General features: G+C 43.0%; 2 protein-coding genes across 3 annotated transcripts in view; one reads left to right on the top strand and one right to left on the bottom strand.

The window, feature by feature from the left end:
- LOC116052019 (bestrophin-3) overlaps positions 1-21,573 on the top strand; it is a 24,593-nt gene extending 3,020 nt beyond the window's left edge. The window contains exons 3-14 of one of the 2 annotated variants that reach the window (XM_031302502.2): positions 3,897-3,991; positions 9,073-9,160; positions 10,460-10,605; positions 11,995-12,149; positions 13,778-13,855; positions 14,011-14,163; positions 15,936-16,016; positions 16,356-16,507; positions 17,151-17,241; positions 18,823-18,941; positions 19,613-19,879; positions 20,671-21,573. In XM_031302502.2, coding sequence (XP_031158362.2) covers positions 3,897-3,991; positions 9,073-9,160; positions 10,460-10,605; positions 11,995-12,149; positions 13,778-13,855; positions 14,011-14,163; positions 15,936-16,016; positions 16,356-16,507; positions 17,151-17,241; positions 18,823-18,941; positions 19,613-19,879; positions 20,671-21,040 — 1,795 coding nt within the window. In that variant the 3' untranslated portion in view covers positions 21,041-21,573. Of the gene's footprint in view, positions 1-3,896; positions 3,992-9,072; positions 9,161-10,459; positions 10,606-11,994; positions 12,150-13,777; positions 13,856-14,010; positions 14,164-15,935; positions 16,017-16,355; positions 16,508-17,150; positions 17,242-18,822; positions 18,942-19,612; positions 19,880-20,670 lie in introns of those variants that run through there. The other variant, XM_035996242.1, reaches the window with a different exon arrangement.
- A 1,736-nt stretch (positions 21,574-23,309) lies between these two features.
- Positions 23,310-27,500, bottom strand: part of nots (nothepsin) — a 12,415-nt gene continuing 8,224 nt past the window's right edge. Inside the window, exons 6-9 of the mRNA XM_031302503.2 lie at positions 25,804-25,929; positions 25,531-25,675; positions 23,978-24,076; positions 23,310-23,546 (exon numbers count right to left, since the gene is read on the bottom strand). Of these exons, the coding sequence (XP_031158363.1) occupies positions 23,370-23,546; positions 23,978-24,076; positions 25,531-25,675; positions 25,804-25,929 (547 nt within the window). The 3' untranslated portion in view covers positions 23,310-23,369. The remainder of the gene's footprint in view (positions 23,547-23,977; positions 24,077-25,530; positions 25,676-25,803; positions 25,930-27,500) is intronic.

The following is a 27,500-nucleotide window of genomic DNA, read 5'->3' as shown; positions in this document are numbered from 1 at the left end:
AGACAGAGGGAGGAGAGGGACGGAGGGAGGGGAGACAGAGGGAGGAGAGGAGACAGAGGGAGGGGAGACAGAGGGGGGAGAGGAGACAGAGGGGGGAGAGGGACGGAGGGGGGGGAGGAGACAGAGGGAGGAGAGGGACGGAGGGGGGGGAGACAGAGGGGGGAGAGGAGACAGAGGGAGGAGAGGGACGGAGGGAGGGGAGACAGAGGGAGGAGAGGACACAGAGGGAGGGGAGACAGAGGGGGGAGAGGGACGGAGGGGGGAGAGGGACGGAGGGAGGGAGGGGATCGGCACTTCAACAGCGCGGCGCTGCACTTACATAAAAATGTCAAAAAGACAACAAAGTTTTCTTAACTTTTTCAAATCTTCTGGCCGGTCGGATCCCAAACCAGCAAAAATCGTTTCTGCCGATCAAGAATGTGGAGACCACGGTGGGTTTTATGTTTTAATTGTCCGATGGATAGTTGCTGCTTGTGAAAACGATCGTTGCGGTGTATTTTTAATTTTTTTTTACATTTCGCACCGAGGCAGGGCACGTTCTGAAATAAAAATAAACATTGCCCTGATGTACACACAGCGTTGTTTAGGCTTTTTTAGTCAGAGTCAGAGAAGCTACGTAGGCAGGTGTAATTTCTGTTTTGGTTCCGTTACCTCCAAGCCCCGTTTTGAGTCCCTGGATCCACCCCTCCCTCTGCGCTCCGGGACCTCCAACTTTACAAATTAAGCACTGGGTCTGCTGTCAACCAGGCTACCATGGGACCTTATTTTAGAAAAAATCTGTTCGGTAGTGAACAGAGAGAGACAAATATTTTTTTGATTCCGTTTGAACTGAGCCATGAATTACACATATGATGTTTGTCAATTTAAAAGATAGTTTAGCAAGTGAAGAAAGTCTCAGTTTGTCGTAGGGCTGGGCGATATAGAGAAAATCAAATATCATGATATTTTTGACCAAACACCTCGATGTCGATATTGCAACGATAATGTAGTGTTGACTATTGGTGCTTTCACAAAATACCTTCCACATTTAGATTTTAGATAAATAACCATCATAATGTGGTTATAATGACTAAGTGGTTAAAGGCAAATAATAGAACAGCTAGAACAGTCTGGTAAGTTCAGGAAATGACATCACTTTACTGTAATGCAGCCTTTAAAACCAGGAAAAGACTAAACTTACCATGTTACGATATTACAACCTTGCCAATATCAAATCATATCACAATATCAATATAATATTGAAATATTGCCCAGCCGTAGTTTGTCAGAGTACCACTTAGTTTTGTGTGAAAGCGCTCAGTGAACTATCTCTCGTTTCACACAATATACGTAACCTCGCTCGCTAGCTTAGCTCTGTTCCTCAACACACGTTAATGTAACATTATCTTACCTGATGTGTTTTATCCAGCGTCTTTTTCATCAGTCGAGAAGAGAAAGAACGAGCAAGACCTGTTGCTTGTGTAAGAAACTTTACATTCCGGTACCAAACACAGAGACATCGTAGCTTCAAAAAGACATCACTTTGAAGTGTGTAGTCTCAACACGTTCTCACACTCATCTCGTAAAATATGGATGCTTGGTCAGGTGCCTTTGTTGTTCTTATTGACGCTAAAAGTCTCCTTTAGCGCTTGAAGTAAACGCGCTTGGTCGGGACTATTGCCGTTCCTTTAGCGCTATAAGTAAACGTGCTTGGTCGGGACTATTGCCGTCCCTTTAGCGCTATAAGTAAACGCGCTTGGTCGGGACTATTGCCGTCCCTTTAGCGCTATAAGTTAACGTGCTTGGTCGGGACTATTGCCGTTCCTTTAGCGCTATAAGTAAACGTGCTTGGTCGGGACTATTGCCGTTCCTTTAGCGCTATAAGTAAACGTGCTTGGTCGGGACTATTGCCGTCCCTTTAGCGCTATAAGTAAACGCGCTTGGTCGGGACTATTGCCGTCCCTTTAGCGCTATAAGTTAACGTGCTTGGTCGGGACTATTGCCGTCCCTTTAGCGCTATAAGTAAACGCGCTTGGTCGGGACTATTGCCGTCCCTTTAGCGCTATAAGTAAACGTGCTTGGTCGTGACTATTGCCGTCCCTTTAGCGCTTTAAGTAAATGCGCTTGGTCGGGACTATTGCCGTTCCTTTAGCGCTATAAGTAAACGCGCTTGGTCGGGACTATTGCCGTCCCTTTAGCGCTATAAGTAAATGCGCTTGGTCGGGACTATTGCCGTCCCTTTAGCGCTTTAAGTAAACGCGCTTGGTCGGGACTATTGCCGTCCCTTTAGCGCTATAAGTAAATGCGCTTGGTCGGGACTATTGCCGTTCCTTTAGCGCTATAAGTAAACGCGCTTGGTCGGGACTATTGCCGTCCCTTTAGCGCTATAAGTAAATGCGCTTGGTCGGGACTATTGCCGTCCCTTTAGCGCTATAAGTAAATGCGCTTGGTCGGGACTATTGCCGTCCCTTTAGCGCTATAAGTAAATGCGCTTGGTCGGGACTATTGCCGTTCCTTTAGCGCTATAAGTTAACGTGCTTGGTCGGGACTATTGCCGTCCCTTTTGACGCAGTTATGTTAAGGAAAAGGTCGTGGGTGGGCGTACGGTTCTGTGACACGCGGGAGGAAAGAAAACAGCGACTATAGCAAACGTGATAAGCGGGACGCGAACCCCGCTCTCCTGGGTGAAAGTCCTGTGTTTGACCCATCCACCCCCCCAACCAACCTCCTTACATACTACTCTCTAAATCCTCTCTAACTGCTGCTCTCCCCGGTGCGTTACACAAACACGCTGAAAGACGCCTTTTTCGTCACATCAGACGCTGACAGCCACTGTCCAAACGTCCTTATTTTACGAGTTCGGAATGAGAACGGGTTGGTAGTCTTTCTAATTATGTATTTTCACAGTCTTATACTTCAACAGTTTTACGACAAACTGAGACTTTCTTGACTTGCAATATTATCTTTTAAGTTGACGAACATCATATGTGTAATTCATGGCTCAATAGAAACAGGATCAAATAATTATTTGTCTCTCCCCGTTCACAGCCGTACATATTCTTTCCGAAATAAGGTCTCATGGGGTACCGGAGGTACCGGAAGAGGAGGGACTTCGCCTCTTCATTGTCTTGCCGCTTGTCTTCGAAGTCAGAGACACCGACCGGAAGTCAGGCACCACTGTAAATAAATGACGTAAAAGTGTTCTGCTGGTTTTGCACAGTGCCGTACCACAGTACCATCCCCACAAACCAAAGTCACTCTATATATGTTCAAAGGTCCACTGTGTGGGAACTTTTCCCATCTAGCGTTGAGATCATATATATCAATCAACTCTCTCTCACCACGCAGTTTAAAGTACGTATTACAGCTACGGTAGCCTTCACGCTTCAAAAAGCCGGTCTCTTGCTCTTTTCAATCTCCTTTTTCTTTTTCTGGGCGAAGAAGAAGAAGACTCCTGTTCCTGAAATTTGGATTTTGAATACACCTCCATGTTTCCTTCTTCAAACTTGCCGGGGCCGGGAAGCTACGATACCCGTTAGCAGCGTTAGCAGCAGCTGTGAGTTTATCATGTGAGAGAGAAAACATGAAAGGTGGAGCAGTATGTCCTGTATGTCCCTTACCGGCTAACGTATTTCAAGATGGAGCATGAATATGGAGCGTCTACCCCAGTTCATGCAAACACAAATGTAAAATTTCAAGTCAATAGGAATACTTGGAATTGATGGTGGTGGTAAATATTCATGAAAAAGGACAAGTTTGTGAACGGGCAACACAGATTTTGATAATGAACAACTAAACACGCTACACACTGGACCGTTAAAGTAAGTACCTCAAGTACTCAAGTACCAAGTACAGTTTACTGTAAGTACCTCAAAGTACAGCACTTGAGTAAATCTACTTCTGTGTCCTCTGTGCAGACTCGTCCTCTCCGACCAACAGAAGAGATTGTTTGAGAAACTTTCCATGTACTGTGATAAATACGCAGAGCAGATCCCCGTCACCTTCGTTCTGGGTACGTCTCTCTGTTTACTGTCTGAAGCTCTCTTGTTACAGGACCAGCATCACCAAAATAAAGCACTGCAATTCATGTATTCAATGTAATTTTTTGCTGTCAGCACCAAATTAGTCTATATCCACGATGTTCCACTTCTGGGATTGCTAGGGATGTAGCTCATTTAGGCCAGATGTCCGTTACCTATAGGGCTTTCTCTGTGTTGTAAAAGGACTATGGTTAACTGCTCCTCAGATCTCTGCAGGGTAAATCCAGACAGCTAGCTAGACTATCTGTCCAATCTGAGTTTTCTGTTGCACGACTAAAACTACTTTTGAACGTCCACATGTTCCACCAAAACAAGTTCCTTCCTGAGACTATTTAGCAGAGGCACCGTGGCTCCGTCCGGAGCTTAGTGCTGCACATGAATATTGTGATTGGTTTAAACCAGTGGTTCTCAAACTTTTTTCAATAATGTACCCCTTTTTCAATTGTTTCTTTAAGCCAAGTACCCCCTGACCAGCGCTAATCATTTTTGGCAGAAAAAATATATATATAAAGATATATATATATATATATATATATAAAGAGGAACAGTACAGCGCTGTGAGCAATAGATTTACTAAACAACAGCCTAAATAAAAATAAAAATAAAAAAGACAAAACCTTGGAAAAAGATGGTAGAAAGAAGGAAGGAAGTAAGGCAAGAATAGATCAAAAATAGTATCAAAAACTTCAAAAACAGTGACATTCAATTCAATTCAATTCAATTTATTTTATAGTATCAAATCATAACAAGAGTTATCTCGAAACACTTTACAGATAGAGTAGGTCTAGACCACACTCTATAATCTACAAAGCCCCAACTATTCCAGTAATTCCCCCAAGAGCAAGCATTAGCAGTGGCTAATGCGACAGTGGCGAGGAAAAACTCCCTTTTAGGAAGAAGCCTCGGCAGACCCAGACTCTTGGTAGGCGGTGTCTGATGGCGCCGGTTGGGGGTGTGATGAACAGTGGCAATAAAAGCCATAATAAAGATAATGGGACAGTGACTACAATGGTGGTCGTAGTAGTTCATGTCATAGTAGGGCACAGCAGGGCGTTATGGGGTGTGGTGTGGCACAGCAGAGCATGGGTGGACGCGGCAGGACGCAGCAGGATGCAGCCGGACACTGCGGGGAATCGCAGAGCGTAGCGGGGTGTAGCAGGTCCATAGCGACAGCTGCACCCAAGTCTTGGTGCCACCCTAATCCAAGGCGATATTCTGGGTGAAGAAGAAACATAGGGACTCCCCGGAGATAGGTTAGTAACAGGCATTTCTGGGACAAGGCGACATAACTTCGAAAAAAGCGAGAAACTTGTAAAAAGTAGAAGGACAGTAGAAGGAAGGAAGGCAAGATTAGGTCCAAAGAAGGAGACACAAATATCACAGTTTTGGTAGGAAAAAAAAAAGTCTCCATAAAGAGGAACAATGACAACAGTCTTGTAACTGTTAAACATTTTGTTAAATAGCTCACGTACCCCCTGCAGTCCTCCAAAGTACCCCTAGGTTGTAATATTTCAAAATAAAAGTTGTGAAAAAAGTTTTAATATTTCAAAAGAAGTCGGGAGTGTGAACAAAGCGTTAGAAACATCAGAAGAAAAGGCAGAAGTTGTAGATGTTCTTTTAAGTTTTCACTGAACACTACAGTAGGAAACTGTACTTCAAAATAAAAGCGTTGTGTCAATAAAGTTGAGTGTGAAGAAGACTGCAGACCGTCCACCAGGTGTTTGATCACATGTTGCTCCAGCTGTTTTCGATATTAATATTGTGTAAAACAGAAGAAACCAGCGTCTCATCTCAACCTTCAGACCGTCCTGTGAGGAAGACATCGCTGACTCCTGATTGGTCCGTTCGTCTGTCACGTACCCCCATTTGAGAAACACTGGTTTAAAGAAATGCTCTCCCATCTTTTTCCTAAAATTGACAGTTGCCTGGAGACACAGATAGACTACAACATAACATAAGTGATTTATAATTGTAGTCAACAAGTCCTCCAAACCATACAATGATATGGGTCGTTTGTTCCTACCCTATAATACGACCCACAGGAACGTTTCATAAATTAGCGCCCCCTAGCGGTGGCAGAAAATACCAATAATGGTCGCGGTTTTGAACGTAAAGGTTGCGATCTTTAACATTGTGAAATGGTTCTAGTTTGGTTATGTTTAGGCACGAAAACAACTTCGTTAAGTTTAGAAAAAAATGGTGATTTCGGTTAAAATCAGACGTTACTTCGCTATCTATACTTCGCTGTATACAGACAGACAGACATACATACAGTGAGACAGACAGACAGACAGACAGACAGACAGACATACAGTGAGACAGACAGACATACAGACAGACAGACAGACATACAGTGAGACAGACAGACAGACAGACAGACATACATACAGTGAGACAGACAGACAGACAGACAGACATACATACAGTGAGACAGACAGACAGACAGACAGACAGACAGACATACAGTGAGACAGACAGACAGACAGACATACAGTGAGACAGACAGACAGACAGACAGACATACAGTGAGACAGACAGACAGACAGACAGACATACAGTGAGACAGACAGACAGTGAGACAGACAGACAGACAGACAGTGAGACAGACAGACAGACAGACAGACAGACAGACACACAGACGTGCAGACAGACGTGCAGACAGACAGACAGACAGTGAGACAGACAGTGAGACAGACAGACAGATAGTGAGACAGACAGACAGACAGACAGACACACACAGACATGCAGACAGACGGGCAGACAGACGGACAGACAGGCAGACAGACAGACACCCAGACAGACATACAGTGAGACAGACAGATAGTGAGACAGACAGACAGACACAGACAGACGTGCAGACAGACACCCAGACAGACAGTGAGACAGACAGACAGATAGTGAGACAGACAGACAGACAGACAGATGAATGGAGTGTTAGGTTGCCTCATTAGCAGGCTGCTAATGGAAACAGATCATTAAAGAGCAGAGAAAAGCTAAAAGCATCTGACGTCCACCCTGACTCACAGTTAGAGGACATGTAGGACCAATCCATGTGTTTCCAATGTCCCCTCAACATCAAAACAAAGTAAATTCATTTGGCTGTGCTCGACACTCAACAACTAAACAGAGACATCACATTGAAGGCACATAAACATGCTTACACGGACTACATTCACACGTAACAAATGCTGTGAATAATAATGACGTTTCACCTCGTTTTTATAACATCAACTAACTAATAAAAACCAAACTTACTTGAAAAATAAACACTTGAACAAACAGCAGCATGATCAGAACTACCTGAAATGGCTGGGACCATCTTTGGGAACAATTTATGTGACGTATACTTTGATTTTTTTAGTTTGGGGCCATGTCCCATCTGCTGGAGGGGAGCGAGGCTTATTACGGGGGTCATCCAGATGTTTTGGCTTCACTTATACAGTCTATCTATCCCCCTCTGGTCAACACGTCCTCATACCTAAACGACAGAATAGCTCGCTTGCCAATGACTCCCAAAACGACATATATGACTTTTCTATTTGGCCGTGTTAGACATGTGACCGTGGAGAAAATTGTAATCATGTGACCGTTCTATTTAACATTACGGGCACAGTTTTAAACACGTAGTTAAAGTTGTGAAACGGAAATACTTAAAAACTTAAAAAATGAGTCACGTGAAACTACTAAAAATGAGGATGTCATGTGGCATCTTTGCATCACGTAAGACTTTGGTTAAGCCCAAAAAGTGACAGTTCACTTTTGGTTTTCAAACTGGACATGATCCCTGGCCTCCTGGGTGAAAGTCCTGCGTTTGTTTGACCCATCCATCACTCCAACCTGCATCCTTACAAGGAATTTGGCACTTTTATACTTCCTCACCTTACTTCCTCACGAGATTACTACGACGACTAGAGGTCGCTGCCTAACAAGAAACATAATTATGGCTTGTTGTGAGCGGCTTGCACAATCGAACCTGTGCAGTCGTTCGGTCTGTATAAAGCAGGGATGCACCGAATCCAGATTTTTGGGTTCGGCCGAATACCGAATCCACTGGTTAAAATTCTGCCGAATCCGAAACCGAATCCTCCTCCCATCCTCAGTCCATTAACACAGTAAACACATTAATGAATTAAACAACGTCCACAGCCTCTAAAATAGTTAAATATAATAACTTAATGTTAAATTCACACGCTCTTTTCCCATCGTAGGAAAGCACATCGCTATCGCCAGATGAGTGACAATTTTGTTTGGCAAATGTTCGCTAACCAGTGAATGATGAAGGCATGTTGGGTGGGTGAAATTAGAAAGCTAACGTTAGCTAACGAGCAGCAGCCGGCCGGCCGAGAGAACGGCTGACAGAGAGTCCCGGAGAGGCGCTGTCTGGTTAACACCAGTTTTTAGCCGTGACTGTCCTTCCTTTGCCGTACCTGAAGTTGCTGCATTCTGGCTGCTGTCTGTAGATTCCTTCATGCACAACTCGTATTCTTCCAGATGTTTGATACCACATGTTGTAACAGCAGTGATGTTGTGTATAGTTTAGGGTCCTCGCCACCACCAGACTAATCTGCATTGCAGATTGAACATGTAGCTGGACTTGAATGGCCTTCTTCTGACTGAAAGTACTGCCAAACTACACTTTTTCTGCTCACCAGTTCCATTTTCACTTTCTCACAGCCTACTGCATTGAACGCTCCACCTATGTAAACACCTTCCCGTAATCAACGGCGGCGTCATTACGTCGACCAGCGTAGAGCGTCTAGTCCAAGCGTAGGGTTCGGTTCGGTGGAAAAAAATTCGGCAGAAACCGAACCCTGTCAAAAAGCCCAATATGTTACGAATCCAAAGCCGGATCCTGGATTCGGTGCATCCCTGGTATAAAGAATAAGAACATTGAATTGAGTTGAATAAATCTAGAGCTATTAAGTCAGTATAAGTTTAGTCTATATCCACGACGTTCCACTTCCAGGATTGTTCAGGTGCTGCACCGATCCAATGCAGTATCAGATCGGTGCATCCCTAAATGAAAGTGAATATTCCCGTGTTTGTGTTTTAGGTTTTTATGTGACTCTGGTGGTGAATCGATGGTGGAATCAGTTTGTTAACCTGCCCTGGCCGGACCGACTCATGTTCCTCATCTCCAGGTAACTTTACATCAAACTCTCTGTACGAAAATATACATTTTGAGTTATTTATTCATTTGAGATGATGACATTTGGGTGTTTATTCTGCCAGCGTGGCTTTTTACATGGTTTGTAATGACTTCAGTGGGACAGTATTTTGCACCCATGTTGTTTTTCCACTCGTAATAAGTCACTCAGAAGATTGCAGGAGCGTTTTCCATCCTTATATCTAAACCAGAGAACGTAGCAAAATATTGATCAGGGATGTGCAAAAATTCACGGTATAAAGTACAAAGACATTCATTGTTCAAGGGAGTGGGGAGGTTCCCTTTCTAGAACGTGAAGGTTTGCTCTGTTTGTTCCCTAAAGTTTAAAAAAAAACATACACACCCATCTAGTAAACGGAGTCTGGTGTAGTTTAGTGATGGTGATTTCTGGGCTGTTTCACGCCATTTTCCATAATGTTGTCAGACACTTAGAATACTAATCTGAGCCTTTCAGCGGCAAAAACAGAACTTTTAGTGGATGCAAACTGACAAAGCGCAATTGCCCGTTAACGTTACATTGCAGCTTGTTTCGTGGTCTTGCATTGGTCAACCCGTTCTCTCTCCGAACTCGTAAAATACCGGGGGAGAGCAGCAGCTACACAGGGTTTAGCGAGTAGTATGTAAAGCCGAAATTCCACGTAGGGAGGTTGGTCGGGGTGGTGGATGGGTCAAACACAGGACTTTCACCCAGGAGAACGGGGTTCATGTCCTGCCTGGCACGTTTCCTAAAGTCACTTTCTTATTTAACTGTCCCATTCTCCCCGCGTGTCACGGAAACGTAAACCCACCCACGACCTTTTCCTTAACATAACTGCGTCAAAAGGGACGCCAATAGTCCCGACCAAGCGTGTTTAGATAAAGCGCGTTATATGACGCTGAAGGAGACTTTTAGCGTGAATAACAGCGCCAAAGGCACCTGACCAAGCGTCGGTATTTCACGAGATGGGAGTGAGAATCTGTTGCATTGGTAGGTAGTTCAGGATTACGTCAAGTATTTCCACGTTCATGCCAGTGGTGTAGTCTATGTGACACGCAGGTATACGGCGTATACACACTAAGAAAGCTCCAGCATTTCCATATACCCACTTAAAAATGTGCAATGATACGTAACAACATTGTTTTGGGACAAAACTTTCACTTTAGCTATTTGTTTATCGCAAAGACAGGTTGAGTAATCTTACCGCAAACTCAACAAACGCTTTGGATCATGCAGAGAGACTATTGTAGTACACCCACTACAATAAACTAGACTATGCCATTGTGTTTCCTCCAGCTGTGTCCAGGGTAAAGATGAATATGGCCGCCTGCTGCGCCGGACATTAGTACGTTACGTTAACCTGACATCGCTGCTCATCTTCCGCTCCGTCAGCACCGCTGTCTGCAAACGCTTCCCGACCATAGACCATGTTGTCGAGGCAGGTGAGCGTCCCAAAAACATTAAGCCAACATACAGACACAGACAGACAGAGACAGACGCACAGATAGTGAGACAGACAGACAGACAGACAGATAGTGAGACAGACAGACAGAGTGTTGGGTTACCTCATTAGTACTGTCACATTGACAGGCTGTAAGTGTAGAGCATGTGTACAATGCATACAGTATTTATATATCTATGCTTTCTGTGTCACTGAACTGTGATATGTCAGTGTGTCTAAACTGAAATGATTAAAAGTCAGATGGAGTTCAGCTCCTTCCCGGCTGCTCCTCTTCCTTCCTGTAAGCGTCTGATCTGACCCCGGGGATTGGCTCGTTATCGGCCAATTAGAGAGCCTGAGAGCCGCAGGAGATTAGAGCTAATCATAATGAACATGTTTTTTAAAGCTCTCAAACGGCGACACAATCCGAATGTCTGTAAGACCTCCATTAGGTTGATCAGTTTTAGAGCAAAAAAACAAGTAATTGGAAAAATAGATGTGGGAATTTTAGCACTTTAAGATTCCTAATCTTGCAAACACCTTTTCTTTAATTTATCTGCCACATAATTTGTGGAAAGATTGATGTGTTGGACAAACACTCAACTAAATTAAATGAATCAATGAATGAAAATAAACATGAATCAATTTAATCAACAGTGGAGCCACATATGGTTCGGTCATTTTGTGAAGTAAAAATGTTGCAGGAAAACATGTTGCTAAAAGCTAGCTAACATATCTGATTGGAGGAAATCTGAAGCTAACACAAGAAGCTAACATGACAATTTCAAACTTCATCAAGGTGCTGTATGAATACTGTGAAAGTATCAATACTCTCAATCCACAGAGAAATGCACACAGCCCTGAAATGTTCTGAAACTGTGCCGTTATACGAGCCGTCAGGACTTCTGTAACGTTGTGATGTCACAACTATACTATACTAAACTATACATATATAGGTAGAAAGTGACGCTACAGTGTCGTTACAGTCATTCCCCAGCTAAAATGACGGTGCAGAGACTCTGAAAGCGCAGATGTGGAAGACCCGGAAACTCTGACCAATCAGAGCAGACTGGGCTTTTTCTTTAGAGTGTCTTAAAGAGACAGGCCCTGAAACGGAGCGTTTCAGACAGAGGGTGAATACAGGTATATTCAGACAGACAGTATAAGAAATATAATGTGTTTTTTGAACATTAAAGCATGTAAACATGACTACTAGAAACCAAAGTATGAGCTTGAAAATGAGCATGATATGGGACCTTTAAATTAAAACTACTCTATATAGAGAAGCAATTACAGACTGCTACTAAACTACAACTCTGCAGCATTTATAAGGGATGAGATAATATACTGATATCTACTGCATATACCGGTTTTGTCGGCCCACCTGCAGGTTTTATGACTCCAGAGGAGAGGAAGGCGTTTGAGAACATCCGTTCTCCTCACCTGAAGTACTGGATTCCCGTCGTCTGGTTCTCCAACTTGGCGACTAAAGCTAAACAGGAAGGACGCATTCAGGACAGCATCGACCTGCAGAACATTCTCAATGTGACACTTAACATTTTATATTCTGTCTTCAAATATCAGTCCTTCCAGAAAAATGCAGAGTTTTTTTGTGATTGTTGCGGGCAAAAATCCTTGATTATGCGGCACGTTTTCTTAAAAAATGCGATGGAATATGCGGGATATTTATGCAATTTTACGCGATGAAATTGCGGGAACTTGCAAAAACTGCGGTTTCATCGTGGTTTCATCGCGGGGTTTGCAGCTTTTCGATGATGTTCACGTCGCGTAATTACGTCACTTCATAACGTTCCCATGGCAACAGGGGAAAATGGCTGCTCTTGTGTGAAGTAAACGCAACATTTTTCAACTTTCTGCTAAGATATGTGACTTTTTTGCATGAAATCATGCAAGCCCCGCATATTTTGCGCGGAAATTGGCAATTTATGCGGCAAAAGTGTGCCGTATTTGAAAAAATGCGCAGACTTTGGCTGATTATGCATTGAATTATGCGATTGCATAATTGCGTTTTTCTGGAGTGACTGAAATATGAATGTTTAGACATTTAAAGGGAAACAAGATCACACCAACATGACAGACAAAACAAACTATTTCAGATGAAGGAAAAATGTTGCAGGAAAAAATTAGCGTAGAAGTGTTGTTAAAGCTAGCTAGAAAACATTAACATTATGGCTGCAATCAGTACCAAAAGTAAACTAGCTAATAAGTAAAGCATAATAAAACTTGACCTGTTGACAAAAGGTAGGCCTACTTTACGTAGAAGTATGTATGTAGATGTTTAAGGTTGTGCTAATTTTAAGTCCTGTATATACTGTTGGGGTAGTTTAATCTACAGCAATGCATCATATTCTATAAGACCATCATATGTTTGTAGCCTCGCTGTCCTGTGACAACCACGTATCTCTAAAAACATTTAAAATCTTTTCATGGTGTCAGAAAAACAGCCCTGTTTTCAGCTCTGTGACGATGCATTTTCCAGCTGATCCAAGAGGCTTTTTAAAGACTTTATTTAACGTAAGTAGGAGAATTTTCGGTTACACTTTACTTGAAGGTATCTACATAAGAGTGACATGACACTGTCATGACACATGAACCCTAACCCTAACCATAACTTGTCATGACAAAAACCGAATGACTTTTACTAAAATAAGCGTTATGTCATAAACGTTTTTGACTTGTTTATAATATTTATGACACGTTCATGACAGTGTCATGTCTCTCTTATGTAGATACCTTCAAGTAAAGTGTAACCATATTTTCTTAACACATAAAGAAACACGTCATCCTTCAGTTTATCACAAACATTCAACATCAACACATCTGGAGATATGTGGGTTTTCACTGGACAGGAAGGGGGTGAAAAACTGGGATCTGAAAAGTAACTAATGCTGTCAGATAAGAGCTTTTTGGCCTCTCGCGTGTCATAAACACAAAAATGAATCATGAAAGTGTCTCATTACAAATGATCCTGTCGAAGAGAAAATGGCACTTAGGCAGCCGCACACATTAAATGCCACTTGAGACTCTAAATCATTGCTAGTCTGGGACCACATAAACCAGACATGTAGGTAATGTGACACCCAGCTTTACTCCCAGAAGACTGGCTGGGACCGTTCTGGGATCAGCCCGTTGAATCTGTGTCTGTCTTTTAGGAGATGAATCTGTTCCGGAGTTGGTGTGCGACTCTTTTCGGCTACGACTGGGTTGGCATCCCGTTGGTTTACACTCAGGCCTGTCTCTCTTTATTATATATTCCATCTGTCAGATGCAGGAAACAGATGCAGCTAATCCTATCACATTCTCTTCCATCATTACTGAAACTGAATCTCCCACTCTGAGAGGAAAGGGATGTACAGTAAAGCCTCTATGATCTCTCTCTCTTCAGGTTGTCACTCTTGCCGTCTACACTTTTTTCTTCGCTTGTCTGATTGGCCGTCAGTTTCTCGACCCTGCTCAGAGTTACCACGGTCACGACCTCGACCTCTACGTGCCGGTCTTCACGCTGCTGCAGTTCTTCTTCTACTCCGGCTGGCTGAAGGTACCGATGACTTTTCCTTACAGGATAAGTTTTTGTAGCCTGGTCCTACCAGACTCTGGTCCGTTAGCCTGGTCCTACCAGACTCTGGTCCACTAGCCTGGTCCTACCAGACTCTGGTCCATTAGCCTGGTCCTACCAGACTCTGGTACTCTAGCCTGGTCCTACCAGACTCTGGTCCATTAGCCTGGTCCTACCAGACTCTGGTCCATTAGCCTGGTCCTACCAGACTCTGGTACATTAGCCTGGTCCTACCAGACTCTGGTACTCTAGCCTGGTCCTACCAGACTCTGGTCCATTAGCCTGGTCCTACCAGACTCTGGTCCTTAGCCTGGTCTATCAGACTCTGGTCCATTTCATTGGTCCAGAGAGTCTGGCCTCTCTCCATTGACAAGTGTTAACTTCCTTGAAGGCGGGTACTCTGTTGAAGTTTAAAACTATTGGATCTGCCCAGAGCCACTCTGGATTTGCCACAACCAATCGCTAACGTTTGGTCGTGACGTCGGCTTAGCATCGCTAGCGTTAGCCTTAGCCAACTCCTTCACCACTAACGGAGCGAGCTGGAAAATTAAACTGTTCCTGAACCCCGTGGGGAGGAGGGCCTCAACATCATGGCCACCAACACAACTCAGCAAAGATTGTTCTTGCTCGGGCTTTAATTTCTGGATATTCGGCAGCGTTGCTGCCACAACGGACCGAATGGCTTCGCTCGCATCTTTCTCCGCCACCATTACGGAACTACAACTCAAACTAGCGCACAACCTCAACGTCATCGTTCTCAGCTACTCCCTCTGTTCACTGATTGGACTGGTAAAAAATTGGCCGGAGAAAAACCACGAATATACCACAAACCCAGACGCAGTACTGAAGGGAAATTAAAATTGAGCGGAAGTACGTAGGAGGGCGGAGCCAGGCTAAAGTGTTTGTAGGCCGAATTCTGAAATTAGCGCCGCCCTAGTCTGGATTAACGGAAGTACATTTCAGTGAGGCTTTCATAAAGCCTGACATCACACGCCGGATGTCAGACTTTTCCCCCCACTTACGCTCTCTGTGCGTTGTCGTTGTCAAACTCTGTTCTCTTCGGAAAACAACACCAAACTTAGAGCTTGCAAGCCAAACACTGAAAATGTCAAGTTTTGAAGAAAAATTGGATGGAGCAACAAGGCAGGCCTGCTTGGTTTTTTCGGGGAACGATTGTAGATTTACAAAGAATATGTTTACAGCATTTCCTCTCTAACTGGGAGGTTTTGGGACCGATTGGTGGGATTGTTGTGGACGAAGTACACACAGAGATACACTGGTAAGATCTAATGATGTTTAACCATTTATTCACTAATTTAAATAGCTCACATTACTGTATTGTGTTAACAGTTAACTTCATTTGATATTGTATGTGTCGTTTTCTTTTGCGGGGTGCAAATGTTCCACCAAAACAAAGTCCTTCCTGAGACAATTTTGCAGAGCCACCGTTGCTCCGTTTGGCGCTTAGCGTCGCCCAAGACGATTGTGATTGGTTTAAAGAAATGCAAACAACCTAGAGCGTTTTTTTTTCTCCTATCTCCTTAAGCTTCAGAATTCACAAGTGGAGTATTTACTGACGTAACGTGAATCCTTGCAGCACTCTATTTGTATATATATATTCCTTCATGTCAACAAATCCCACAATGTCAATACTTTCCACAAGCACAGTGGTTTCTACTGAAGACGTAAGTCTTTAAAAAAAAACACTTCTCAAATATGTGTGACGGAACTCCAGATTTGTGCCTTGTCGTCAGGTAGCGGAGCAGCTGATCAACCCGTTTGGAGAGGACGATGATGACTTTGAAGTTAACTGGATCATCGATAGGAACCTTCAGGTCAGCAGCCAATCACAGTGCTCAGACACAGGCTAAAAAACCCTTGGGCGCCTGGGTAGCTCACCTGGTAGAGCGGGCACCCATATGCAGAGGCTCAGTCCTTGACGCAGCAGGTTCAAGTCCGACCTGTGGCCATCTGCTGCATGTCTTCCCCCTCTCTCGCCCCTTTCCTGTCTACTGCTGTCCTGTCTATTAAAGGCTAAAATGCCTCAAAAAATATCTTTAAAAACACAGTACATGATGTTATGTGACGCAGACTCATGTTATATTATAACATTGAACTGACACCCCACTCAAACCCGTCCATTGTGGTCACTTCCTGTTTACCTGTCCCTCCAGGTGTCTCTGCTGGCTGTAGATGAGATGCACATGAACCTGCCTCATATGACCAAAGACATGTACTGGAACGACTGTGAGGCGCGCCCGCCCTACACGCTGGCTGCTGCCGACTACTGCATCCCTTCGTTCCTCGGCTCCACCACCGACATGGGGTCAGCACGCACGCACACATGCACGCACGCAAGCACGCACGCACGCATGCACACACACACACACACACACACACTACATACTACACATTACACACTACACACACACATATACACACATGCTTGTTTCACTATCTTTGTGTGGACCCGTCATTGACATAATGCATTCCCTAGCCCCTTACCCTAACCTTAACCATCACAACTAAATGCCTAATCTTAACCCTTACCCTCACCCTAACCATAACCTAATTCTAACCCTAATCCTAAAACCAAGTCTTAACTCTCAAACAGACCTTGTGGGGTCCAGCATTTTGGGCCCCACAAAGCTGTGCAGACCCCACAAGTATACTGTTCTATTCCCCGGTTTTTGGACCCCACGAATATAGTAAAACAAGCACACCACACACACACACACACACACACACACACACACACACACACACACACACTTTATGTACTACACATTTCCCCTGAGCAAGCTGATTGGTTGATTGATTGCTCATTGATGATGTAACTCTGGTTAGTTGTTACAAAGGGAGCTATTCAGTGTTTTTACTTCTGTTTTAATTTGAATGTGTTTGCAGGAAACTTTTAAGTTGAATCCATCAGCAAAATGAGAAAAACCTTTGTCCTATGTCTCTTCCAGACTCTCTGACATCCTGCAGTTTGATGAGGCTGACGTTAGCGACATCCGTCCACGGCATCAGGACTCTGTTTTGCCTTGGCGGCAAGAGTCGGTAATACATCCTGTTTTAATACTTCTGATTTTATCCCTGTATGATGTTTTGTCAGTCGCTAAGCAGAAGAGCTGCAAGGATAAATCGATTAGTTGTCAACTATATAATTAATCACCAACTATTTTGATAATCGGTTTGAGTCATCTTGTTATCCACCTTCTTAAATGTGAATATATTCTAGTTTCTTCTCTCCTCTGTGACAGTAAACTGAATATCTTGGAGTTGTGGACAAAACAAGACATTTAAAGTGCTCATATTTATGAAAAAAATCTGGGATTTGGGGTGTTATTTTGTGTCTCTGGTGCTTCCACACGCATAAAACTTGAAAAAAGTGACATACGGTTTCTGAATGTGTCCTGCCTTCAGTCTCTGGGTGAGCTGGTCAAAATCTGCACGGCTTTCCACGTCACTAGCCGAAACGAGGGGCCTAGGCGGCTAACCGTTAGCATGCTAGCTCGTTCTCAATGGCAAAACACTGCTACAACGCACACAAATTCACCCTAATCTACAAAATAAATTGTATAGAACTACTTGCATGTCCCTGTTCTGCAGGTATTCCACACAAAGTTGGACGTGTGCCCTCGTTTAGAAGAAGTCTCGGCTAATCCTGCCTTGTACAGGCAGAAGTTAGAGAAACAGCTAGCTGCTCATGTAATCCTTACCTAGCTACTGAGCATGTGATCTTACCTAGCTACTGAGCATGTGCGACTGCCAACAAAGATGTTACAGCAGTGAGAGGTCTCACTCTGTAGCTAAAACAGAGACCTGAACACAGGGTGAAAAGAGGAGCTGCAGCAATGTGCAGTACAACAAAAATATGGTGTTTTCTGAAAATTAAACCATGTAAACCTATTCTGGTACAACCTCTAAATACAATTATGAACCTGAAAATGAGCATAATATGGCCACTTTAAGGACGACATCTTGGACTTTTTGGGAAACACTGATCCACATTTTTCACCATTTTAGAGACTAAACAACTAATCGATTAATCGACAATGAAAATAATTGTTAGTTGCAGCCCTAGTAAGCAGGTTATCACAAAAACTACTTGACAGATATCAGTGTCATATGATAGAAAATGTCATTAGGCCATTAATCAAGGAAGACATAAATAAATTACTTTTAGGCGCCACTTTATCCTTTGTCATTTCTTTGCAATCATTTATGTAGTTTCTAATTCTCACAGATTTTGTCCTACAGGTTGTGCATAAAATATTTGAATGATCCCAGTATTTTTTACATGCCATAAATGCCTTTTTTTCCATTTATTGCTGGACAAATTCTACAGTATAAGACTCTTTGATGAAATAACTGCCAGGCCACCTTAATGAATTATGTAAAGGAAACCGAATGTAGATGACTAGTGGACATAGATAACAATAGAATGATAAAACTCAGGCTCTATAAGCAGATTACACATTTCTAAACATGGTCATGAAATAATATTTGTATGGCTTTGGGGTATGTGCTCTTTCTTCACATGGTCCTACTTTATCATTGTTTGTTTGAGTCTTGAATGGAAGAACAGCCTTCAATGTTTACCTGTTTTTCTACCATCATATCTTTTGGTGTTTGCAGGTTCTGGGTCGAGTCCGCCGGTTGCTGAGCGTCCAGGATCCTCCTGACCTCCGACCTCCTCAACCCATCTTTAAACGACATAGCAGCGACGCAACAGGAAGCTTCTTCCCAGACTTCAGGTACTAAAGGAACCCATATTGATTTCAATTACAGCTGGCATGTTATTGTAACCTGACTCCGCCAGATGGATTGCTTCACATTTGCTCGCCATATCCATCTGGGAACTTTCCGTTGGAGAACTTTTGGGAAGGGGCAAAAATCCTGGTTAGCTGATTGGATAAACCATCTGTCTATCACCACCTATGTTGGTGATAGACGGGCCAAATCAACCAATCAGATCAACGATATATCAAACTCTTGCCGAAACCAGTCAGGAGAAGAGCAAAAACATCTTTTCCTCCAAGAAAAGTCTCCAGTGCCGTTTTTTGCTCTTCTTTCAATGAAGGAATACTTTCTAATTCGGATAAAACTTGCGCGATAGCTACGCTCATCTCATCCGTGGAAGCCGCCACGTTGTTTAGACTGAACAGTCGCTTCTTGTTGCGTCACACCTAAACCCGCCTCAAAACCAACGCTGATTGGTCGGTCGTTTGGCGAACGGCTCCAAATTTCTCTGTCTCAAGATGCCAGACTGATCTGTGAGTGGAAAACTGGAGCTCGCGACATCAGGACGGTCTCACGAGGCTAATGTTATTGGGCAGCAGGATAGCTCAGTGGTTAGCACTGTCTGTGTCTAATTGTAACAGTTGGTCTGTCTGACATCCATTTTATCGTCTGTCAATCCAACCAGGGTTTACCCACGTCCAGAGGATGGAGCCATTGGTGTCCATGGCTCCACCGCTATGGACACCCTGTCCACCTTAAGGGAGGTCAGCAGCAACCCTCCATCCCCTGAAAGCTCACCATTTGCTGTTTTCCCCCAGCTCGTCATAAGTCCACCGTTGTCCAGTGACGTCTGTCACAAGACGGATTCTTCTGGCAATGGTGAAGCGGCAAAACCTCAGTATGGACTAGATCCCTCCCCCACTGAGGAAGCACCAGGCTTAGATACCCTGAGGTAATTTAGTGTCATGACTTCGGACTTTCCCCTCATTGTTTGTCCAACTCTGTCCTTAAAGGACAATTCCGGCGCAAAATGAACCTAGGGGTTAATAACATAATGTGTACCGAGTCAATCGTTCTCTGGGACATGTTTTCATGCTAATCGAATGTGTCTGTAGCTTGAAACAAGCTAGCGCAAACCAGTTAGCCATTAGCTAACCAGTTAGTGCAAACCAGTTACCCATTAGCTTCTAACGCTAGCCTTCGGGGCAGAGGGTAAATCGCTATTTCTACACCACTAACAAGGCTCAAAATAGCACCACACTTCAAAGGTAGCATAATGAGGATCCCTAAACCGAAGCATTGAGAACTTTGTAAGTGTACAGACAGTTTATTAAAAAGATAGTTTAGAAAGACATTACCGTTCACGTATAGAGGCAGGCGCCATCTTGGGAAAACAGTCATGACCAGTCGAACCACGAACGCAGTGCTTGAACTATATTACTGGTTACTGGTTGCACAGTGTTCATGGTTCGACTGGTCATGACTGTTTTCCCAAGATGGCACCTGCCTCTATACGGTAATGTCTTTCTAAACTACACGTTATTAACCCCTAGGTTCATTTTGCGCTGGAATTGTCCTTTAATGAAACCATTAAACCACCTTTTCACTCGTTGTTTGTTCAACTCTGTCCTTAATGAAACCATTATGCTGCTGTTTTAAAATAATGGGATTACCAAAATGACTAGCAACCCCAGTCGGTCTTAGCTTTGTTGTTATGGTCTGACTAATTCTATGTATTTCCAGGACTGGCTCCTCGATATGTTGTTCCCCCACCCAGCTAGGACCCAAGAAATTCCGCTGGGCAAATTACCCACCAACCCGGCCACGGGGGCGCCAGTTCTCCCTCCAGTTCTCCAGGCAGTCATCGAAAGGATCGGTCCGAAGCCTGCCAAGCCCCAAGGGCCTGGGTAGGCGGAGACGAGGCCTGGCTCGCTTCCAATCCCGACGATCACCCGGTCCACCTTCAGACACTCTGCAGCTCCCTGACCTTGAGTACGACCACGACTTCCAAGGAGTGGCAGAGACTAAGGACGAGGAAGAGGAAGAAGGAACCAACAACGGCGAAGACATCACAAACCAGGACTCCCAAACGCAGAACTTGGAGAAAAAATGAGAACCACTCATAAAGTAACATAATACTGCCCAAATAGAGCCAATCTCAGAGCTGGTAACAGTACCCAAAAAGAGAAGTCACATGAGGAAAGTTGTTTAGAAATATCCAACCTCTGAAGGGATGTTTTGAACACTGAAGTTTGGGTTTACTGCATGTTGCCAGCTTAGTCACTGGAGATAAACACTCACCCTAACCCTAAGATGGTACACCAAAAAACACAAAAGATACAAAAGAATCCTAATACTCGTAATCAACTTTTAGATCAGAAAATGGGCAACTTGGGCAAAGATGGGAAGAGCAAGCAACAACCACTTGGGCTTAGCTTAATAAGCCGAAACATTCAAGAAACATTTTATGCCTTAATATTTTCTGAATGGAAGAATAACAACGCACATTAGAAGAAGTGAAATTAGCCACCAAGAGCTGAGCCTGTTGTGGAGAAAAGTTGGGTGTTTACCTAGCCTGGATGCCAGCCGAACTTAGCCCCCCCCCACAACATTTGAGGTCGGGAAGTTCGGTCTGGACTTGATCTGTTGTGGAGCAACTATGCTCGAACCAGAGCTGTTCGGACCAATCAAATTGTCAGAGCGGGCTTTATACGATGATGAACAGATGATCAACAGTAACGTAATCAACCACGTCACCAAAGAGCGCTTGGGTTGAATTTGTTTACAACAAAGATGGCTGCCGCTGGAGAACTGAGATGTGTAGATTCCGCCATCGCGTCTGTTATAGAAGATATCGACAGCGCATTCATTTTAAAAGAGGAGCAGAGAACCGCGATCAAGGAATTTGTCGATCGGAAAGATGTTTTTTGCCGTCCTTCCTACGGGATTCTGCAACATCACATACTCCGTTGCTCTGATTGGTTGTAGGTCTATCTGTTGCTCTGATTGGTTGTAGGTCTATCTGTTGCTCTGATTGGTTGTAGGTCTATCTGTTGCTCTGATTGGTTGTAGGGCTATCTGTTGCTCTGATTGGTTGTAGGGCTATCTGTTGCTCTGATTGGTTGTAGGTCTATCTGTTGCTCTGATTGGTTCGATTGAAACGCCCCATAATCACAGCCCAATGGAGCAGCATCAGACTCATATTCTGACTAGAATCTGAGTATGACGACATCAGGCTAGTGTTTACCCACTCAGTTCAATACAGTCAGCGTTTTCTTGGATGTCATCTGGTGGCCATTAGAGGAACTGCAGCTGAACAGACTTCCGTTTTGGTTCCAACATTCAACTGTTGGGACTGCTGATTAAATCCAAGTACTCAGGACAACTGACTGGACTTAAGAGGTTTCTAGAACATTTTCTAGCACAAACTCTTCTGTCTTCATGTGATAACAGTTTGTCTGTTTTTGTAAATGTAACTGAAGTTATGAATTATACAGTATCTGTTGCTGCTGCTGCTGAATCACTAAAAACTGTACTTTAAAAAAAACAAAGAAACGTGACCGATTTGTCAATGGGTCACCAAACATGAAGAATGGTGTCAGCAGGGCCATACTTAACAGTTCAGCCAATAGTGGTTGTTTGTCCTTAAAGGACAAATCCAGCTCAAAATGAACCTAGGGGTAATAACACGTGTGTACCGAGTCGACCGGGATATGTTTTCATGCTAATCGAATGGGACCAGTTTTAGCGCAAACAGCTTATAACGCTAGTCGTCGGGGCACGAGGAAAGTAAAAAGAAATAGCTATTTCTACACCACTAACAAGGCTCAAAATAGCACCACACTTCCATGGTAGCATAATGAGGGTCCCTACATGTAAACCGAAGCATTGAGAACTGTAAGTGTACAGATAGTTTATTTTCTGATGGCGCCCGCCTGTATATGTAAACGGTACTGTCTTTCTAAACTATCTTTTTTAATAAACTGTCTGTACACTTACAAAGTGTGGTGCTATTTTGAGCCTTGTTATTTGTATAGAAATAGTGATTTATTTTTACTTTACCCTCTGCCCCGACGACTAGCGTTATAAGCTAATTAGCGGTTTGCGCTAAAACTGGTCACATTCGATTAGCATGAAAACATATCCCAGAGAACGGTCGACTCGGTACACATGTTATTAACCCCTAGGTTAATTTTGCGCTGGATTTGTCCTTTAATGATGGTCTATGATTGAGCACGGATAATGGACCGCTGATTGCAAGACTCTCACAAAAAGTTTCAAAATAGGTCAGTAAATGATGTATAGCGTAAGCACAATGCTGCTAGCTAGTTACAAATGAGTGCTATTTGTGCCTTTGTAAGAATTACAAAATTCTGTTATGGTCATTTTAATTAAACAGTATTTATTGATGATATAATTGTCAGCTAATGATAACCGATGGGTTAGGGTTCGGTTGGGTGACTAGCAGAGGCGAAGCCGACACGGTCCTCTCCTCTGTCAAAGATGCTGTAAAACTCCGTAAGAAATACATCTCCCAGAATCCACAGGGGGCCATCACCGGAAAAAATGTCCACGGCCTGGAAGCCACTGAAACAAAACTCCCTGTTGCCAAGCATCTCCTGGAGACAGAAAGACAGACAGAGACATGACTTTTGTAGATGTTTAGAGACATTTCAGTAACAAACTGTGTATTTATGTTCATTTTTATTTGTCATGTCATGTTTCTCTCAGGGTTAGATATAAAAACATACAAAACATAGAAACATCTAAAGTGCATGGGTCCACCATTATTACATTTAGCTGACGCTTTATCCAAAGCGACTTACAATTGCTACGTATGTCAAAGGTTGCACGCCTCTGGAGCAACTATGGGTTAAGTGCCTTGCTCAGGGACACATTGGTTGATGTATCGCAGTGGGAATTGCCACTCCCACACCAAAGGCATGTGTCATATCCACTGCGCCATCACCACCCACCAAGCAAATGACAAATGGTGAATATAACCTGTATTTAAAGAAGCAAAAGATTGGATTCAAAACATTTGACAAACCTTCCTAACATATTGCTCAGCAGTCAGCGTGTACTCTATTCCTCCGAGGACGAATGTCACATGAGGTAAACTAGACAACCTGGCACAGTCAATAAGGTACTGAAACACATACAAAAGGGAACAGTCAAATTAAACTGAATGATGTAACAAATTTAGCTAAAAGCAGTATACAGTTTAGATACTGTTCCTATTTTTAAGTTTTGAAGCGTAACTCGCGCCAAAATGCAACCTAGGGTCTTTTTGTGAATGTACCCGAGTCAAACTTTCATTTAAAAGCATAATTAGGATGGAAACGCCACATTTAAGATTGCCCGTATTCTCGTTTTTCTGTCAAATGGCCTTTTGAATGGGAGTGCTAGGGGAACTTTGATGCTAGCCTCAAAATATCTATTTTTAAACCACTAAGAAGGCTCGACACAACATGAGACTTTTGCTCCAAGTATGACCAGGGACTCTACACCTTAACGAAAGACTTGACAACATTGTTTGTGTACACAGAGTTTACTAAAAAGAAAGGTTTTGAACGACTCACTTTAGCAATTGGTTTTTCTGGTTGCCGTCCATCTTTGTCAGTCAAAAAGAGTCGATGTCTGAATGCAACGTAACAGGGAGGAGAGTAAAGATGGAAAGCTCCTAAAGCTTAGTTCCATATAAATGCACGGATAATTTGTTGTTTTGTCGTTTGTGAAAAACAATATTGACCTTTGTAGTTGAAAAAGGAGCCTCATATAAGAATGACATTTCGCATTCAGAGATCGCCTATTTTTGACTGACAAAGATGGACGGCGACCGGAAAAACCAATTGCTAAAGTGAGTTGTTCAAAACCTTTCTGACCTTTCCTACTAAAAAGAAAGGTTTTGAACAACTCACTTTAGCAATTGGTTTTTCCGGTCGCCGTCCATCTTTCCCAGTCAAAAATAGGCGATCTCCGAATGTGAATGAACGGACTCCATAGGAGGAAATGTCATTCTTATATGAGGCTCCTTTTTCAACTACAAAGTCAATATTGTGTTTCACTAACGACAAAACAACAAATTATCCGTGCATTTATATGGAACTAAGCTTTAGGAGCTTTCCATCTTTACTCTCCTCCCTCGACTATTTCTGACTGGCTCGATAGACGGAGACCGGAAGAACAACAGCTAACGTGAGTTGTTAAAACCTTTCTTTTTAGTAAACTCTGTGAACACAAACAATGTTGTCAAGTCTTCTGTTAAGGTGTAGAGCCCCTGGTCATACTGGGAGCAAAGTCTCATGTTGTGTCGAGCCTTCTTAGTGGTTTAAAAATAGCTATTTTGATGCTATCATAATAATGCCCCTAGGACTCCCATTCAAAAGGCCATTTGACCGAAAATGAGAATACGGGCAATCTTAAAAGTGGTGCTTCCGTCCTAAATATGCTTTTAAACGAAAGTTTGACTCCTGTACATTCACAAAAAGACCCTAGGTTGCATTTTGGCGAGAGTTACGCTTGAAGTATTCTCCAGAAATGTCTACTCGTTTGTAATCTATTAATAAGATTTATAGATTATACAATGACATTTTGTTTAACCTCATCTATGTTTGAGGGCGTGGCTCCAATCAGCTGCTGGAGGTTGAGGATGTCAGTGGTCGGTCCAGTGATGAGGGAGGTCCCAGTATCGACAATCGCCTGACAACCATGAGGACAGAAAGAAGTCACACCCTGCACTGCGACACTGAAACATACACAGAAATCATGATTTTGAAAATTAGCACTTCTTGTTAGTACAGATTCAGGACTCCTATTTGATTAATTTTAATGATGTATCACACAGAATTACAATATTAAAAAGATGTGAGAAACCTGTCCATCTTAATCTGCCAGTATCCCTTAGCAGTCACTGGGAGCCAGTTGATTGGTCCACTGTACAGCGACTTGTCAATTCCGCCTAGCAACAGTTCGCCTTCTGGGTTGCTGTTGCTTGTTCTCCTGCAGGGACAGAAATCACATTCCCATTAACAAACTGCAAGTTAATCTTTGTTTATCCAGATCCCAGTTTGTCCAGATCCCGTGTCTCTGGACGGAGACCAGTGAAGGATATTAGAAGCACTTTTCCGGTGATGGCTGAGCGTTACTGAGCAGCCTCCAACTGAGCTTGAAGACGTAGATGTGACGTGAGCAACCTGTCTGAAAGTTGGAAGTCTTCTGGTAGCTGTGCCAAGAGAAATCTCAATCATTCCCAATCTAGCAGAGACGGAGAGCGTAGGTATATGTAAGGAGATAACATAGACACAGGCTAATTATTGATCACTAAAATGATAGTTAACATTAGTAATTAAACTTAAACAGCTAATGGAAGTCCAAACTGCCTGAGAGCTTCTCCTGTACTATACGGTAATTCCTCTACTATGAGACAGTAAGTCTCGTGGTTATGACACAATCGTTAGCCTATTTTTATAAAAACGTCTGCTACGGAGCCATAACGTGAGGTACAAGGTAATGGAGCCTTTTATACATTGTCGTGTTTCTTTAGAAATAAACAATGGACAAATAGAGTCTTTAAACTCTTCAGATGTAAAGTTATTCTCTGTCAAAGTGACGTCAAAATGAATGGGAGTCAATGGGATGCTAACGGGGGGTGATGGCTTGGTAGCATCAAAATGAATGGCAGTCAATGGGATGCTAACGGGAGGTGATCGCTTTGTAGCATCAACATGGCGCCATAGGAGGTTACCCCCTTGGTCTCAAACCTTGTCCCTTGTGCGAATTTGCATTTCCTAGGATAGTGAAGGAATGCCTATGATTGGCTTAACACTTGGATTCTTGTATTCTTACTAGGGTTGGGTATCATTTGGGTTTTTTACGATACCAGTGCTAAAGCGATACTTTTAAAACGGTGCCTGAACCGAAATATATTTAATATATTTATAATGTATATAATATAAAATATTAAAAAAGGAGCACAAAACGACAGTTGGCAACATTAAAGAACGGCTTGTTTAAGGCCATATGGTCAAAATTAAATGATTTATTAATAATGTAATAATTCTGTCTGGAAAATGAAAGAACTTTTATACCCGCCAAGCTCAGTCGATGAATCATTGAAAACTGAACCTAGATACAGTGCAATCTAATGTAATGCGTTGTTAATGATTTTTAAGTATGCATTTGATACGGTTGACTGTCTTCTAATTCCACTGAATCAAATTAACTGATTGAAAGAGCTGTATTGATGTAATTAGATGTAGAAAATACTGATCATGTTTAGAAATGTGATGTTGTGGTGGCTAACGAGAGGAGTTTACTGTGTAGAGAATGAAAATGGTCAACATGCTTCAGGTCACTTAACACTGGGCCATAATGTTAAATTGGCTTTTGCTTCGGCAGTCATCTTATTAATTATTATTCTTTATTCTTATAACAATTACTTATTTCACCAGTAAATTGCTGGTAAACGACAAAAACGAGCACCAGATGGGAAAAGGGTATTTTACAATAACTTCAAATGCACCACGAGGCTGGCGAGTTTCAAGTGAATGCACCGTCTGTGTTGTTTTTCC

This window comes from Sander lucioperca, chromosome 20 (assembly GCF_008315115.2).
Source record: "Sander lucioperca isolate FBNREF2018 chromosome 20, SLUC_FBN_1.2, whole genome shotgun sequence".
In the NCBI taxonomy this organism is placed as follows: Eukaryota; Metazoa; Chordata; class Actinopteri; order Perciformes; family Percidae; genus Sander; species Sander lucioperca.
Note: the sequence above shows the minus strand (reverse complement) of the source record. Positions and strands in the feature narration are given on the sequence as shown.